The sequence below is a fragment of the Megalops cyprinoides genome, chromosome 8 (assembly GCF_013368585.1).
Source record: "Megalops cyprinoides isolate fMegCyp1 chromosome 8, fMegCyp1.pri, whole genome shotgun sequence".
In the NCBI taxonomy this organism is placed as follows: Eukaryota; Metazoa; Chordata; class Actinopteri; order Elopiformes; family Megalopidae; genus Megalops; species Megalops cyprinoides.
The window spans coordinates 4,253,491-4,271,797 of record NC_050590.1 but is presented as its reverse complement, the minus strand read 5'-3'; the positions used below and the strand labels follow the sequence as shown (position 1 = coordinate 4,271,797).

Here is an 18,307-nt window from a genome sequence, read left to right as displayed (position 1 = left end):
TGAGCACACAACCAGCTGAAACAAAGCTTAAGAAAACTGGATTAGCACCATATTAACAAACACTGCAGCCATTCTGGGGACAGGTAAAGGAAGGAAAATTTGTTATTCTGGTGAAGAAAAAGCATTTTCCCTCAGAATTATTGTGGCCATTGTGTATGATTCTTAGTATGATTATTAGTTTTGTCCTGCCTTTGACTGGAAATGGATCATCCTCTGTGGCTGTCATTTTACTGAGTGGCATAACTCAACCTTTTGTGATACGCTGAGGTAAGAACGTGCACAAAAATTAAATACAGATCTGTGGTGTTGAAGATGGTGCTTGAGATTAAAAACATTTTCTGTGAGTTTTCAAAGGATGTGCTGATGTGCCTTACATTTTATTTTGGTTGAGATGAGGCTCAGAGATGGGTAAGTGTTATTATAAAAATATACGTACATGATTCCACAGTTTGATGTAAACAGGCTATTGTGTCCATTTTGGTTAAAAAGAAAACCATGCTGTCGTGCATTTTCATTAAAGTACCTTTAAAGCCAATTAAACTGTAATGGACAAGTCATTCCCAGATGAGAAGAAATGCTGCTGGATTGAAGGCCAAGTTGATGCTAAAAATAGGCACAGAATTCTTTGTAGGCGTGTCAGCTGCAAGAAGGCGTATTGATCTAAAAGCTGGCTGCAACACAGCTCTCCCTTGTCCGTCTCTCACTCTCGCTCTGTTCTTTCCTTTGCCCATCCCTGTCATCCTTTTCCTGCCGTCGGTTCCAGAGGTGGGCATGTGCTATTTGAGTACAGGACCACCGTGTTTGAATGCTGGCTTCCTGTGGGTCCAGCTGCCTCCAGCACTTGGTCGGCCTGCAGACAGATGCGTCTTGGCTCCTCTCCTCGTTGCCAGTGTCTTTGGAATCGAACCAATGGCCCACCGCCATGTTCCGAAATGCCTCCTCTTGTTTTATTCCAGTCCTGTCCTCACCATGTGTTAGCGTCAAAACTCTTCACCAAATAGGCCTACCTTCCATTTGTCACATGACTTTGCATTTGATATTTTTTAAAATACTCACCATTAAATGCTTTCCATCATTATTGCATTTGAAAACATGAGAAAAACAGTGAGGTGGTATTACATTTTGGGTAAAGGCCTACCTTTATATTCTAACTTACTGTAACGTTTTCTATAAGATTAATTCACAAAGCATGAATGGACCACGCAAAAGATCCAGGCGCGAGTGTTATAAACTTGTCATTGAGGTTCAGAGTGAGAAACTGCTCGTTTTCGTACTCCACCGCGCGCTTGTCGAGTGTGCCCGCCTTCCGATACCTAGCTCCGCTCCGCTAACTGCTGTGAGGTCCCAGCTGCGCCAGCTCCGCTTGATAAGAACACTGGGCCATTGTTTTCAGATGTAATACGACACACTGTGGGGCAGTTCAGATTAAAGTCTTAGTCAACGCACTGTATACAGTTTTCCCACTCCCACGGCTACAGTAATGAAAACAAGGGCCACAACTAGGAGAGGGAGGGGGCAGCCGGCGCTGAAAGAAACACTTTTCTACGACGCAGGCACGCGAGGCTGCTCGAGCTGTTTCCAACGCAGTGCAGAACACAGGAAAAGAGCCGCTGTCATGACGTCTGCACATCCTTCCACTCCCCTCCGCGTCCATGCACAAGGTCAAAAAAGCGCCAACGGTCAGCATAAAATGATTTGTCGCTTTTCATCTCCGGCAACAGTTCACAAACACACCGCTTTTGGGTCACACAGCACTGAATCAACGCGATTGTCACAAATGTACTGGAAAGATAATATACACCACCACTGGGACCATTTCTTAGAGGAGGCAGAAAATGCGTCCAAAAAAGCCATAAGTGAATTTTGTGTCTAACATAATTAATGTAATAACCCACATAGCCTACGGATGTTTGTTCAGAAATATGTTAGGGTAGATGTAACTGTGAAGTCGATGGATTCATCGGGGAACTACAAATTAGGGGGAAAAAAAAGAAATCCTACACATTCCCTGCTGATGATTACCTTGTTAAATACCTTATCTTATTCTTGAGATTTCATGTTTAATTTCATGCTAAGCAGCCTTTTGTTAAATTTTTGCTGGCCACAATGTCCTCTTGGCTATGATGAAAAACGGACAAAAACGTTGTGTGAGCGACCCAAGACCATATTTTACAGCAATTGCGCCTGGTTTAATTATTGAGAGTCTGTATTACGTGTAAAATGAAGAGGTCCCTGCTATCTAAAATGCATAAATGATATGCAATTCTTTTTGTATTCTAGCCATTTGAAACGTTAGGTTTATCGATCATGGCACATGCAACATAGCTGCATATTGATTCCCTAACTTAACGTGCATAACAACAAAATTATAACAGCTCATAGCCTGAACGCTGTAGTGCATATTTTCCTGTTTGATTATATTATGGCATTTTCCTTAGCACACAGATAATTATTGTTTGGTAACATTATGTTTTCTTGCGTGAGTTTAAAAGGTACAATACACCACAAATCATGCGTGCGCGGAAGAAGGTGTTAGGCTACGTGTTATGTTCTACACCAGTTGTGCAAAGTCATCTGTACATCAGTTACACTTACAGTTACAGGTACATTATTCTTTGAACTTCATTCATCTTTTTTTCCACCAGCTGCTATTGGTCCTATTAAGTCCAGCAAGCTCCTATTAAGACCACTAACCCATTTACACAATCAAAAATAGATGTATTTATTCAATTGCTGCAGAACAAGAGAAAATAAATCTCCTTCTTTTCAAATTAAGCATATGAGAAGAGTTAGGGCACATTCTCGCAAATTTACTTGAAAATATTCCAGTTCATGTACGCTTCATTTAGACCAGGAAAAGCAAGTAATTTTGCAAACAAATTTTATTCCCCTTGCTACGCTCAGAATTCTGTTGTTTTCAAATCTGTTCGCCGAGCAGCGTGGAATTGATTAGCAATGTGGTATAGCGGTGAGAAGCAGGTCTTGTAATTCAAATTACCATTCTATTCACCGGTGGATCTTGGGCTAGATTACTTAACCTGAATTCCCTCAGTGAATATCCATCCGTGTAAACTGCCATCTTAAACTGTAACCTATCCATCTCACTCTAAAGATGCAACAGTGATACACAATACAAAACGTGAACCAAAGACAACGACTAAAACACGGGTGAAAATGGGAAGGGTCGACAATCTGGCGTCTGACCACTATGAAGCATTGAAATTGAAATAACACCTTCTACGTTATGTTGATTTATTCTTCACATGTAAAAATTAAATATTTAGAGTTTGCAGATTTTCAATTAATTCTGTAAGGGTCGGATACTTTGATGACATCTCCATTGTAGGCTATGATTAATAGTTACCTAGCTGTCTATCAAACCGTTTTCCCGACATTAAGACCATTAATGTTTGTAATTTAAAATAAATCTCATTTATTCTCTCAAATTCTCAAAATAAGTAGTGGGATTATTTAGAATCCCGGCACATTTTTTTTTTGTAAAAGTAAATCATGAAAACTTTAATCGAGAGAGATTAATCTTTCATTCTCACCCTACTTTCCAAACAGAGAGGTAGTTTGTCTAAAACATGGTGCAGACTAAATTTAGTGTACTTAATGCTTAAAAAGTGCAATGTCAGAGTTGACTGTGGTATATTCATAAAAATAGCGTTATTCATTGAGGGCAATGGTCGAGGCCAGTCCAATTTATTAATGCACGCGCATATTTAGACCTACTTATGCCTGCACTAATGCAGATCAACACTAGATGGTGATCTTGTTTAGGAAGAGCTGTATAAACGGGAACCATTACAATATACAGTACCTAGCTATATGTACCGTTCGCTCAAAATGTCAATTGAAAGTGTTTTTTTTTTTTTTTGATGATGATATAGAATGCAGCAGATACTGTGTTCATAATGCACTAGACTGCGATTTAGGGGGTACTAAATACTAAATTGATAGAACAAAACCGGTCACGATAAATGCAGAAAAGCGGTTGAAACTCGTTTAGTAACTCATCTTGAAATAATTATTTCATTTCATAGCGTGGAATAAATATTTAGTCACAGCAGCTTGGACCAAATACAGTACGGTAAATTTATCTCGACATAGGCCTACATTTACTTCTGTATTATTTAAGTTGCTAATATGTTAGCCTACATAACTGTTTTACAATATGCATAAGTGATGTGATAATTGGGGCTGTAAAAAGTAAACGCGTAGGCAAGAGACAACACCCTCATTGTGTGTATATTTTGCCATCAAAAATGTTTTTCTTCTCTTGCAATACTGAATTACTAGAGGAAGTCAATTGTTAAGGCCAACTCGAGTGGGGGGAAACCCATTTCCGTTCTGGTGTTTTACCTGTCCACACCGTTATGGGATGTGGGAACACATATTTAGTGCAACCAATTAGCTGATTTTACATCCATTTCTTCTTGTGCCCTAATGTGATTGCGGTACTGATAAAAGTTTGGGTAAACTGCTCCTGGATCAGGGCTTGTAGCGGCAACAAGTTAGCGAAGCCCTTGTCAGCGGCAGGGGGCGGATATTGGGCGGGACCCAAGCAGGGGGCGGGGCACGGTGTTACCCCGGGCTGTTTCTGACCTCAACTGCCTGGGAAATCAAGACAGCAACAAGTGACTTTGGAGAATTCGCCGAAGCATGGCATTTTCACTGCGACTTCCAACTTTCGGCTGAGACGCGACGCAACCTCTGCACATGCGTTTAGAGTGAAGTGCCGGTAAGTGCGTCGCTGCGCCGAGAAGTGTATCGCTCTCGCACTTCATCATTGTTTTAAAATCGCCCGAGCGTGGGAGCGAAGCATACAAGCTAGACAGTTAGCCAACTAGCGAGATACAGATTTTCTCGTCTGTTCTTGCATACAGCTGTGCACAGTTAGCAAGCAGGAGCTCGTGCTGCATCGCTCGCTTTACCATCCGAGTAATGCAGTCCGATTTATCTTTCTTCTTTGGAGGTACTCATCTAGCTTTGTTCACTTGATAGCTAAGTAGCAGCTTGTTAGAAGAACAGAAACATTACATGCTAGCCAGCTATGGTTCACAGTACATTAGAGTTCAATATTTTAGAGACAAACACGTCTTGAAATGTTTAAGTTGCTGATTAAAATTTAACTTATTAATGAAAAATGACATTATGTTGTCGAGTAATAAAGCTAATGTTACATGTTCGAAACACTGAAATTTGTGTAGCTGTAGTTTGTAAAGTTGAAATAGCTTGCTAACACATCTCCCGATAGATAGTTGGCCGACCTGGCGACAGTTACTCATGTTCAAGATGGGGATGCAGTTAACATTTCACACATATTAAATCTCGGGGCTTGGTGTCTTTAGTGTTAGCTATTTAATATAAAAGAAAAAAAGCTACAGGTGAAATTCAAACAGCTGCTAAAAGTCTGATGGGCCACCACTTGCATCTTGTTTAATCACCAAGCCAACCGTTTTTGAGGAAATAAATGTTTTCACAGACATTATATTACTTGGAAATGTCTGGAGCCAGCTCCCACCCTGGCTGATTCCCATATCGTATCTGATGTCATAATTCACTGTCATATTAATTCAGTTGTTAATTCCTCAGTGTATTTTCAAACTTGCCGTTGAACGTGTGCAGTACGGTATACATTTATTAAGTTTTGTACAGAATAGTTCTGTATGCAAGGTTTAAAATTAGATATAGATTTGTGAGAATGCTTAAAATTGTGCATTTGCACAAGTGTCGCGCCCGACATGCAGAAGGCTGACACGCCTGCATTTGTGGTTCTTGGGATGTTATTCCTGTAAATTTAAGTGACGTTGTTTTAACCTGCAGTCAAGAATGACATCATCTACCCCCATGCCGGTATCAAGGTGATATTGAGTGTATGTTGAGAGAGATGGAGATTACTTTAAAAGCTGTTGTTTGATGGTTTCCTTCTCTTTTTTTGCACTCGGGAAGATCAAAGGGTCCGTGACGTCCTAGCCAGGATTAATCGTTTACGATTGAAAGATTAAGAAAGATGGAGAAGGAATAAAAATTGGGCATGGGGTGTTTTCCCTCGCAGAAAACTGGTGTTCCAGGGAGCTGAATGAGAGGAAAAGCGTAACATTAACATCTTGGTACCACTGTGTGCTGGATGCATGTATTACCGTGGCTCAAAGCAGCTATTGTGCGTTTTTTCTTTTCTTTTTTTTTTTTTTTTTTTTTGCCCGCACTAAAACAGTTTTCCTCTGGCTAAGGCTCTGTGGGGCTATCTAACTTTGCCATATTGTTCTGAGTTTCCTTCAATGAGGGCTGGAAAGTGTGAGGCAGTCCTCTGTGTATTAATAACAGAAAACCAGGAAGCATCTTGCATTGCTCTCCTTCATCCAGTGACATTTCGGCTCCTTCGGATGCTAGGCTCTCACTTAAGGATGAGCACTGATTCTCTGCGTGGGCAGAGAGGTATTACAAAGCGGTCAGATAGAGAGTAATGCGATTAAACCAATGCTAAAGCAAGTGTGAGTTACAGTGTTTTCAATAGGGCCGGCAGTGTAGCATACTAGTTAAGGACCAGGACTTGCACCCGAAAGGTTGCCGGTTCGATATTCCCCACTGGGGCTCTGTTGCTGTACCCTTGGGAAAGCTACTTCACCCACAATTGCCTCAGTAAATTTCCAGCTGTATAAATGGATCACATTGTAAAAAAAAAAAAGTGTAACTGATGTAAGTAGCTCTGGATAAGAATGTCTGCTAAATGCCAGTAGTGTAATGTAATTAGCCATTTATGTTTCGCTCGGTGATGTCAAGTGTGTCCGTTTGAATTGCTGCAAGTGCTCTTATCTCACAACCCCCCCACCCCCACCCCCCCACCAGGCAGGGTCAGTTTTCACTGCGACGTCAGTGGAGGGATGAGGTGTGCTTTTGTTTGCCGGTTTGTTCAGGGGACACTTGTGCCATTATAAAGAGGAAGAACTGATAACAGGCCATTGTGTCTGTGCACGGTGCCTCCCGGCGCCCTATTCCTCTTTCAGATGGAGGAATTCCCTCCGTGATCATAGAAACAACAAGAGGTACACGCTTCAGGGGGTCAGGCCGTTACACACTGGTAATCCCGGGGATCCGAGAGGCATGGGTTTACTGTCTGATCGCTGGGGTTTTGAAATGAGATGGGTGGTAGTCAGGATTGATGCCAGGAGAAGATACAGGGGGGTGTAAATGGAATCCATGGGGGTGCACAGAAAGTCATAAACACTATGTAGACATCGGGATATAAGAAGACAACTGGGGGTGCACCGAGGTCCGTCTGGGGGTGCAGTGCAACCCTAAACACCCCTGTAACACTGGGCCTAGTGGTAGGTCGTCATCATCACAGACAGTGAGAGCATTCTAAGAAACACAACAGAGCGTCCCTCTGTAAAAAAAAAAAAAAAACAAGCTGTCTGCGAATAAAATTACATGCAAAGCAGGGAGAGTGTCACCTGTTATCTCTTATCTGCACACACCGTGCAAGGTGCATGTCTGCATGTAGTCAGGCCTTATTGCTGTAGCATTAGTGTGCCGTCTAACTGTCCCTCTGTTGGAAGGGTGCTCTGCTTTGTTTGAGGAATCTAAACAGCTGTTATTGAGCAACCGCAGAGTAAGTCTAAATTGGTGTCTGCATGAGCAGAATATTTGCCTGCGTTTCAGACTAAACCAGTCTGGCTGCAGACCACCCAAAAAAACAAAAAATAGTCTACGACAGACCCCGACTGTCCTCTCACAGCCTTTATTATAGTTTGCCTTGGAAGAGCAGGTTGGCATGGTGAACAACTATATATGTGTAATGTATTTGATGCCAGGGTATTTGAGTGTTTCAGTGGGGTGGTGATGAATTAATTGTTAATTAATTAATTGGCTATTGAGTACATTACCTGTGTAGCATCAGTCAATGAAAGGAAAAAAAAATACAGTGTGTGTTTTAGTGCTTGCAGGATTCTGCTGTAATGTCTCATGATTGTTTGACTCTCTTGAAAAAGTACTTGACAATGTAATTTACATTTATTCGTTTAGCAGACGCTTTTATCCAAAGCGACTTACATAGGTTACAGTTCTTTACAATGTTATCCATTTATACAGCTGGATATTTACTGAGGCAGTTGTGGGTTAAGTACCTTGCCCAAGGGTACAGCAGCAGTGTCCCAGCGGGGATCGAACCGGCAACCTTTCGGTTACGAGTCCTGCTCCTTAACCACTATGCTACACTGTAATGACAGAGTCATGAGGCCTAATTCGTCTAATTACATAAGGAAGCCTTGAGCATTTTGAGTCATGAAGCGTCCTGACTCACTTTTGTTCATTCCCTGTTTGGATGGATAAGTAGTGACTGGGAATTTTGTGAAAACATAGTGCACCACTTTAACACCTGACTGGACTGAGAGCACTGCAGGGTTTGCCAGGAATGTCCTGTTCAGAATTTCAATTTGCTTGAACAAGCATCATTCAGGGCTTAATAAAGAGATTAAAGTGGATGACTTAAAGTATTTAAACTTGCATTAGTTGCTGGTAAATTGCAAAACATTTACTGACGTTAACGTATCTGATAGCATCTTACTTCTTACTGCTAACGGGATTATGTGCTTGTTTGCAGCTGTGAACCTTATCCGGGGAGAAGGATTTTTTTTTTTCCATTTGTTTGTTTTTCTAAATCCTTGATGGAGTCGTACAGAGTTGGTGGCATTCCAGGAAGTGGCATGCAGCAGGGCTACTTACAGCATGACCGCACAGTCAGAGGCCAGAGCAACGGGACAGGATCGTACGGGGTTAGCATCCGCGTCCAGGGGATTGATGGTCACCCCTACGTCGTGCTTAACAACCGGGACAGGGAGTCTGGCCTGTACGGGGGTCCGGAGGACGACGGGTACGTCGACACGGACGGCTCCTTCATCGACAACTACCAGGAGTACGACTTCAGAGGGAGCGGCATTGAGCCGCGGTCCGAGAGCCCGTTTGTGGAGTACAGGTCTCAGAAGCAGATGCAGTTCGGCAGCTCCCACAACGGTGTGGCGGAGCCCCAGAGGAAGGCGGCCCCCACCCCCCTGCTGAACTACCAGAGGCACCCGGAGCTTCTCAAGCCATACGACCCCGAGAGCAATGCCCTGAACCTGGAGAGCTTCCATGGCCTCTACCCCCGCCCGGCCTCGTTCGCTGAGACAGGAACTCCATACCAGTGCTCTCTGCCAAGGGCTTCCTCTCCACTCGTCTCCCATGCCAGGTCTGCCAGCCTGGACAAACCCAGCGCCCCGGAACCCCCGGTGCGCCAGCCGCAGCCCCACCCCCAGAGCCCCACTGCGGCCAGCACCCCCAGCGAGCCGGCGGGGTTCACCTGCAGGTCCCCGAGCACCGTCAGCAGCAGCGCCAGCTCAAGCCTGGAGCGCAGTCGGCGTGAGCCCGACGTTCTTCCTCTGCGTCGCCACGACTCCAGCGGGCCTGTGCTGCAGTCCTCTACCTCCGCCCCCTCCGCCGCCCCCGCTGCCAGACCCGCCCCCGACGACAGCCAGCAGGAGACGCTGTACGCCGACACCATCAACCGGCACCAGAACCGCCGCTACATCCCCTTCCTGCCGGGAACGGGCCGTGACATCGACACGGGGTCCATCCCAGGTGTGGGCGAGCTCATCAGCAAGTTCGACGGCAAAGACGGCCACCAGCGCAGGGGCAGGGCAGGGCGCAGGAACCGGATTGACCCGGAGGACCGCAAACGGTCCCGCAGCGTGGACAGCGCCTTCCCCTCAGGCCTCAGAGAGGACGCAGACTCCCTGACCCAGTTCACCAAGATCCACGGCCGCACCATAGAGCACGTGGTCAGACCCTCCCAGCTCCGGCAGCAGAGAGGGGGTCTGGGGGGTCTGTTCCAGGATCCCGGACCGAAAGATGCCGCATCCGGCCCCATCTCTCCCGTCGGAGGGAGATTTGGCAGCAAGGGCCCGTTGCAGTACAGTAGTGCCCCAGGTTCACCTCAGGGCACGGTCTCCAAAGGAACGACGTCTGTTCTGGGGTACAGGAGATCTCTGAGCAGGTCCTCCACGCTGCCGTTGGAGAGGAAAGAAGAGGAGGAGGAGAAATCGGTGCGATCGGTCAAAGTTCTGACCAGTGGGACAACAGCAACTCTGTCCAAGTCTGCCGCCAGCAGTGCCGAAAAGCCCAACGCAGAAAGGGATGCCCAGGTAAACAGTGATTTTCCCAAACATTGTGTTATGTACATATTACGTCACATGTTGTGTTGGCTTTGTAGATTAAATTATACATGGCAGCAGGAAGACTTAAGCCAGTGTTTGTATTTTATACTGTTTATGTATTTGAATGATTTTAGAATTACGTAATGATATAACAAATGTGTTGGCAGAACCCAGGTCACACATTGGAATTTGAAAGTGTTGTTGTCCGTTTCTCAACCCAGGCGACTCCCGATCTTCTGAAAGGTCAGCAAGAGCTTTCACAACAAACAAACGAGGAGACGGCAAAACAGATATTATTCAATTACCTCAAGGATGGGTAAGTCTGTGGGAAACGTGTTGCATATAGCATGACGTAACGTGACGTGACAGTCAGTGGGAAAATTCTCCTTTAAGGGGTTAGTTGTAGCCGTGTTACAATGCATTTGTAGAGGAGTTAAAGTAATGAGAGCTTGAAGCAGTATCCAGTTTGATTGAACATTCTCTATGCTATGTGCTAATACCTATTTCTCAGTTCCTTGTAATTTCAGCCTAGCTTTACCTCATTCTGTTCACAGTAGTGTGTAAGCATAGATGTGTGTTGTTCCATAGCACATAATATTTGAGTCGTCGTCTTTCTAGGAACCGTCCCGTGTGCGCTTTGTAAACATGTTAATCAGGGCCAGAGCGTCAGTGATGGAAGGGAGGGAAGTCTATCGCCTGTGCTCCATGGTGGAGCAGTGGTTGATTCAGCTGTAGGAGCTCATCGCTCTCTCTCTCGTTCACCCTCAGGAATGTGGAAGGCAATCCCTGCTCCCCCTTATCTCCTGAAATATGACTTTCACCTCCACCCCTTTTACAGTACCTCCAATCATTTGGAAAAAAAATGGGGGGGGGGTAGTGTTGGAATGTCTTTGACGACATTGCCCGAAAATACCGCGTCATTTCATCCACGTGTGCATGAATACCCCTTCTTGTGTGTGTTGGTCAGTGTATGCTGAAATAGTGAAGGGTGTAGCTAACATTTTGAGATGAACACAGGGGTCCTGCCTTGGATACAGTACCAGCTGGGCTCTAATGGGACAACTTCCCCACATGATTAAGGCTGGGCCAGATGGTTATTTTAAAGGTTTATGTGGCAGACTCTCACAAATTGGCTGAGCCTGTAGTAGAGACAAACAGACATTAGGGGGTCCGTGGTTCCTCCAGACCTTTTGGGTGAACAGCAGGTAACAGCGAGCTCTGCGCTGGGTCACGACACAAGGGAGAAATTCCTAGAAGTGCGCTGTTGGAAGTGCATCTCTTGGCTGCCGAAGCTCAGGGGAGAAATCTGCTTTAATTGATGGCAAACGGCTCTGATGGAAAGGCGGGGGTGGGGGGGGGGGTCCCTCTCTCCGTAGAGAATGGTGGAATGTAACTCCTTGTTTTTTCAGAGTGAACCGGGGGGCTCTGCTCATTTGCAGATCCATTACTCATTGTTAAAGAGTGTTCATATTACTGCTTAAAGACCACCAGGCCTGTTACATTTATGACTTAAATGCGTATCTAATCAGAAAATGAAATTTGGAAAAACAATACACATTTTAAAGCAAGGAGAGTATTGAGTTAGGTGCGGTGAGCACGCAAATCGTTAGTGTCCTTTTGGTCTCATGTCGCCTCAGTCCAAACTGCCTGTCTTTTTATCTTCTCATTTGACCACCCAGTGAGTCTTTTAAGATGCGTGGAGATCGCATGCTGGGTGACAGTGGGGTGACACTGAAGTGCTGTTGTCCTCCTGCCCTGTGACCTGTCGGGGACGAGAAGCCTTCTTGTAAAGCAGAAACGCAGGGATTAGGCCCTGATCCAACACTCAGGGAGAGAGAGAGAGGGAGATAGATAGAGAGAGAGAGAGAGATAGAGAGAGAGAGAGATAGATAGAGAGAGAGAGAGAGAGAGAGATAGATAGAGAGAGAGAGGGAGAGAGAGAGAGATAGAGAGACAAGGAGAGAGAGAGAGAGAGAGATAGAGAGACAAGGAGAGAGAGAGATAGAGAGAGAGAGAGAGAGAGACAGAGAGATTTGTGCTTTTTAATTGCTCGATCCTGAAAGCACCCTTTCTTCTGCTTTTTTTTTTTTTTTCTTTCTTCCTTCAGGAGTGCTGATAACGACGACACCACAAAGAAGAAGGTCAACCTGGTCTTTGAGAAGATCCAGACCCTGAAGTCCAGGGCCGCTGGGAGCATGCAGGGGGACAACAGAGTGAGACATTGTTGAAGCGTCGCAGTAGCGGCTGAGCAAACAGCACAGCGCTGAAGAGTCTTATCTGTGGGGAAGGAGCTTTAGGCTTGAGGAGTTTATCAAAAGTCTCCAGTCAGTGTGTTTACCTTCCACTGTAGCTGTAGATGTTTCCAGCTTAACCATGTGTGTTGAGGTAGGAAATGCCTGCCTGGCAGCTCTCATGGCAGCTCTCATGTTGAGCGCATGAACTGGGAAAAAGCAAAGATGCTTACAGCAACAAGTCAAGTCTTACCCATGTCTGTCAGGTTGTTGGAGGTCATTTAAGTTTGGTCTTCAGCCTGTCCGGTTGCCTGTTCTGTCATGAGAAATAACATAATGATAATACGGTTAGGGGAAAAATCAGGTAACAATACATCACAGTGGTCTTGCACATGTCTAGAAAATGCATCTGATTTAGCAATATTTAGTGCATGAAAAACCTACGTAAGCTTAATGTAGTCATGTCCGTGTATTTACCAAAATGTGTACAGCTCACCAAAACATTGCACTGACATATGTAATCGATCAGATGCAACATTCCGATACTGGTTGGTGAGCTGGAGTGAAATGGCTCAGCCAGTAGCCAGAGCCTGTCGGAGAGAGAGAGGCAGCAGCTAACTTGAGGCTGTTGTGGCCTGTGTTTCCCCCCCGCAGCCCGCCTCCGATGCTGCCACAGAGCTGAGGGCGCTGCGGGAACAGAGGGACGAGCTGCAGAAGGAGGCGGCCGAGCTGAAGACCCGGCTGGAGGAGGAAGAGCAGGTAGCGTTCACGGCCTCGGTCCCGCGGTGTCCTCCCGGCACGGTCAGCCACTGCGACCTGCCGCCCTGCTGTACAGTTTCTGCTTTTGAGTTCGTCACAGATTTAGAAAAGCTTACCTCTCCCACGAGAGAAAGAGGCAGAATCCTTAACTTAACTGTCCTCGGTCCGTGCCAGTTCTAATATTTATTAGGTGAAATGCTGTGCTGCCTTGTTTCATTAGGTCTAGTCCCAGAGAACATCACTACAAGCCCGTAAAAAAAGTTTTTTTTTTGTTGTTTATTTTTCACTTGAAAAATAGCACGTTGGAGGCTTTTAATTCTTTTTTTTTTTTAAAAAGGAGGCAAAATAATATGTAAAACATGCTGGCACCATTTTTTGGAATTCGTTCACACAGTGTAACATTTTATGGTGTTGCAAGACATTCTGTGTGAAAAATGGGAACTTTTTCACCGCTTATGCTAAGATAACACTGCAATAAACTCAGAAGTTATTTGAAAAGAGAGAAAACAAGTCAAGATAGCGAGGCCGATATTCTCTGCCTTTTCATAGATAGATTAGCGGGGCTGCAACTGGTACCAGAGTTCAGGAGCAGCTCCGACTGGTACTATCCTCCATGTTTGCTGTATCAAGAGTCAAGTCAAAGAGTCAAGAGAGATTTTACTGTCAGCCCATCCATATACAAGTATGCAGTAGGGTTGAAATAATGTTTCCCTGGAACTTATGGTGCTACATTCAAACAGTGAGGGACAAAGACAACGTAAGGTGCACAGAGTGAAATCAATAAATAACAAGACTGTGGGTACAATAAATACTAGAAGACAATAATTAATGAGACAGTATGTACAGGCTGTGCACTGAAAGGCTTGTTGCGTTGCGTGTGAAACGGGGCCCTGCCTTTGTGCCTTGCAGAAGCAGAAGAGCCTAACGGAGGCCGGTGAGAAGGCGGGAGCCGACATGAAAGCCCTGCAGAGAGAACTGGACAGCAGCCGGGAGGAGTGTGCCCTGCTCCGGGAGAAACTGGCGAAGACGGAGGAGGAGCTGCGTGCCACACTGGAGGAGTAAGAGGCAATCCGGCCCGCCCTCGCAATGCATGCTGGGAGCCGGCCCCCCCTCGCAATGCATGCTGGGAGCCGCTAGACCAAAGTGGCACTAGATAAGGCTTATTTATGAAGACGTATGGCCGCATTAGCGACTCATTTTTCTTATTTCCTACATACTTCTGTTTGATTGTTTGATTTTTATTTTTGTGAAGGGTAATTGACATCAGTGTAGGATGTCTTATTAACTATTGTTTAGAAAACTGTCCTGGGTAGTTTACTGCATAGGTTTACCTCTAAACAGTTCAGGTCCCTTTTATTCCCAGCCAGCGGAATGGAAGAAAGCTGTTCTTTGAAGCTGTTCTAACCTCCCACCCTGATTACATTTTTCCACTTAACTGCACAGCCTGTTTTCAGAGCTTTGCTAAGTGATGCATTGATAAATTTCCCCAAATGCCTTTAGTGGTTGTGTTTGTCGGGCTAATCTGCTAAGCCCCTGGGATCGTTTCTTGATCCTGATTGCAGAGAATGGCAGTGAAGGCCCAGCCGTTCCAGGGCAGAGTGGTGTATTTTGCGGCCGCAGCTTCTCCCTGGTGGCCGCTCGTGATTCGCTCGTAGCGCTGCCTTTGCCCAAAGCGAAGCAGGGGCGGAACTTGCCCGGGACAGTGTTGACAGTTACATAACAAGACAGAAAGCGGAGGTTGCCAAACATTGTCGCCAAACATCCTGTCTGACTCCGCTCTTCTGCCGTCAGGGACCGGGAGCAATCCGCACATTTAAAAACAAAAGTTTTTTTACTTTTGGATTGAAAAAGACATACACACATCCAGCTGGTTGCTGAGGTGGCTGGTGAAAGTGAGAAAGTGGCAGTAAGGGGGGGAAAAAAATACCCACGCGCCTCTGATTTCTCACTTATAATAAAACTACTTTTTTTGCAGGCCTCTACCTCTAGCCTATAAACCAATACAGTTATTTCCCCTGTTTGAATTATAGAAGCAAAAGGCTGTGGTGGTTCTCCACTGAATCATCAGTTCATTCCCAGCAGTAAGAAGGTGTTCTGACTGATTCCTTTCACACACCTGGGGGGGGGGGTGTCCCCAGCGGTTTCCGCCCTGACCGCGCGTGCCCCGCTTTCTCAGGCTGTTCCAGGTGAAGCTGGAGAGGGAGCAGTGCCAGACGGAGATCAGGGACCTGCAGGACCAGCTGTCCGAGATGCACGACGAGCTGGACGGCGCCAGGAGAGCGGAGACGGAGAACGGAGAGGAGGCCATACTGGAGGTGTGGCAGTGAGGCCTGAGCGTGGGATAGCCAGAGCTTAGAGCTTACGCATTCAGGGGAAGCGGTTCAGTCAGCCTCATTTCATCAATGGGAGAGGGAATTTTTCCCACTTAGCCTGGGTTTTTTTTTCCCCAGTTAGCCTGGGTTTTCTGGTTGTTTGATTCCCTCTGGAAAGTGCACTGTATACAGCGCTTTGTGAGAGTCTCGGTTGTAAAAATGCGCTATAAGAAATAATACTTGATTGATGGAGAGTAAAGGCAGCTGTTATATTGCATGCCTTCAGTGCCCATATTAATGGGGGTGAATGACACAGAGATAATCATTCATTTTAACTGATGCAATTCCCAGCTGGGGCACCCTGCTGCTGTACCCTTGGGCAGGGTACTTATCCCACAATTGTCTCAGTAAATATCCAGCTGTATAAATGGATAAAACTGTAATGTATGTAAGTTGCTCTGGATAACAGCATCTGCTAAATGACCATAATGTGACGTGCTTTGATGCACTCCCGTCCACCGCAGGACATGATGCAGCTGAAGATGGACTTCCAGGAGGTGCTGCTGGAGAAGGAGGAGCAGGAGGAGGTGCTAAGGAGGAGGGAGCGCGAGCTCACCGCCCTCAAGGGGGCCCTGAAGGAGGAAGTGGCCACTCACGACCAGGAAGTGGACAAGCTGAGGGAGCAGTACGAACAGGAAATCCGCAAGCTGCAGTCGTCAGTGGAGGAGGCCAAACAGGTGAGCAGGGCAGGACACACCTGGGCGTGCAAACCGCGGCCCAAATTTAAATAGAATGTAGCGTAGGGAAAACAGGTGGTTTTCGGCAGAATTGTTTTGTGTTTGTGGCGTACGTTTCCAACTGACACAGGCGTTAAGTCGGTTTACTCTCGTTATTTACTGACTCTGAACCAGTTTGAAAGGAAAGTCTTTGTAGTTTCCGCTTTGTTTAACCACTTTACCCTGTAACATTCAGATTGCAACAGGAACTTTCTTTGCCTTATAAATTTACTTTTGGACTGGTAATACATGTAATGGTAATTTAATAATTAATATGATTGTATACATATTATACAAACTCTCATGCCCCAACATTGTTATGCTGTCAGTTTGCTTCAAGATGCAGTAGAACATAAAAAGGTGCTGAAGGGTAATTTAAGCCAATATTGTTGCGTAGGTGCTCTGACAGCTTTATAGGCTGTTTATAGCTGGAGAAAATACTGCCATTTTTATAGCTGGTGTGGAAAGAGGAAGTTTGCTTTATCACCTTACAGTAATTGTGATTCATGGAATGATATTAAATCATCAGTGCACTTAACCACATATCAGGAGTAACAGGAGTTTGGCTTCCCTGGATGTTGTGGGGTAGTACAGGGATTAACTTTGGAATCTGGTAATGGCTGATTCATGTGGTAGGAGTCAAAGATTTCATTCCAGACGTTATCACGAACAGCACTCACTGCCACCCCAGCTTGGAGCTGAACTTCGCTGAATTTCACCGTTGATGCTGTGGCAGGAATACAACCTCTAAAAGGCTAAAAAAATCAAGACAGAAAGCAGTCGCTGTGTGAAAGACGGTCTGTCCAGTAGTTTGAGAGCTGGCTGAATGTTCTGAACGAAGACAATGTGGTGCTTAACGGAGTCTCCGTTATGCACCTTGTCATCGCTTTTCATGGGAATAGTCTTAATGGATTCTTTTTTCAGATGCTGAAACGTTTTTTCGATAAGATGCGCCTTCTTGCCATGGTGTTTATACCGTTATCTCGTTGTTTGCCTTGCTTGGCATGATAAGAACCCAGCTGGGGAGTGTGAGGAGCATAGGGGAGAGGACATGTGCGCTGACCAAGGGCCAGCTGGCCTTGCGCATGGAGTCGGTCACATCTTCCTGTTGTTTCAGCCGGTGCAGATTTGGGGGGGGTTACAGCTTCCTGCTGTGTGAGCTGGGGTCTCCATTCCCCTTCCTGTTCTGATGTCATTTCCTTTGTAACAAAATAAGTCATTTCCTGACTGGAGCTGACATGATTTGATGCAAGCTTTCTCTCCGATGTCTTATTCGTTTTCCTCTCCCACAGGCTAGCCTTACTGTAGATCAGTAGTTTCATGCTAGTGTGGCTTTCTGTTTTTAGGACAGTTATAGGCTAATTGACACGCTCACCCCCCAGTTTAACGAGCCAGCGGTCAGTCTGTGAAAGGGGGACCCCCTGGAAGCATTCTCGGCACGCTTGAGCTCTCTGGCCAGTGCCAAACGATCTGCAGCTCTCCTCTGGGGATACCGGTGTCCTGTGTATGGGTGTGTTCCTGTTCCTGTCTTTGTTTTTTTTGTGTTTGTGTGTGTTTGTGAATGTGTTTGTGTGTTTGTGTGTTTGTGTGTGAGTGTGTGTGAGTTTGTGTGTGTGTGTGTATGTGTGTGTGTGTGTGTGTGTCTGTCTGTCTATATGATGTCTGTCTGTGTACACATCTCTGCCTTTGGTTTATGTGTGTGTTAGACAGAGAGATCTGGAAAGCTGCATCTCTTGTTCTGCTGGGATTTTCTGTCCTGTTTTGTTTCAAAATCCTTCCCCCTCTCCTCCCCCGCCCTCTCTCTCTCTCTCTCTCTCTCTCTCTCTCTCTCTCTCTCTCTCTCTCCCCCTCTCTCCCCCTCTCTCTCCCTTCCCCTTATCACATTTGCATCGATAGTGCAGCCCCATGTGGAGAGGAATGCTAGAAACTGGAACACCAAATCGCTCTCCTTTGCTGGTTAATTGCAGTGGCAAGGCGACACTAATCTAATGAGCTGCTGGGCAGGGGTTTCTCTGTGTCCCTCTTTCTCTCCCCTT

At 45.7% G+C, this 18,307-nt stretch overlaps 1 protein-coding gene across 1 annotated transcript in view; it reads left to right on the top strand.

Moving 5' to 3' along the window:
* The first annotated feature begins 4,631 nt into the window (after positions 1-4,631).
* Positions 4,632-18,307, top strand: part of LOC118782147 (cingulin-like protein 1) — a 35,622-nt gene continuing 21,946 nt past the window's right edge. Inside the window, exons 1-8 of the mRNA XM_036535423.1 lie at positions 4,632-4,744; positions 8,606-10,181; positions 10,415-10,509; positions 12,301-12,406; positions 13,079-13,183; positions 14,093-14,241; positions 15,360-15,498; positions 16,020-16,232. Of these exons, the coding sequence (XP_036391316.1) occupies positions 8,670-10,181; positions 10,415-10,509; positions 12,301-12,406; positions 13,079-13,183; positions 14,093-14,241; positions 15,360-15,498; positions 16,020-16,232 (2,319 nt within the window). The 5' untranslated portion in view covers positions 4,632-4,744; positions 8,606-8,669. The remainder of the gene's footprint in view (positions 4,745-8,605; positions 10,182-10,414; positions 10,510-12,300; positions 12,407-13,078; positions 13,184-14,092; positions 14,242-15,359; positions 15,499-16,019; positions 16,233-18,307) is intronic.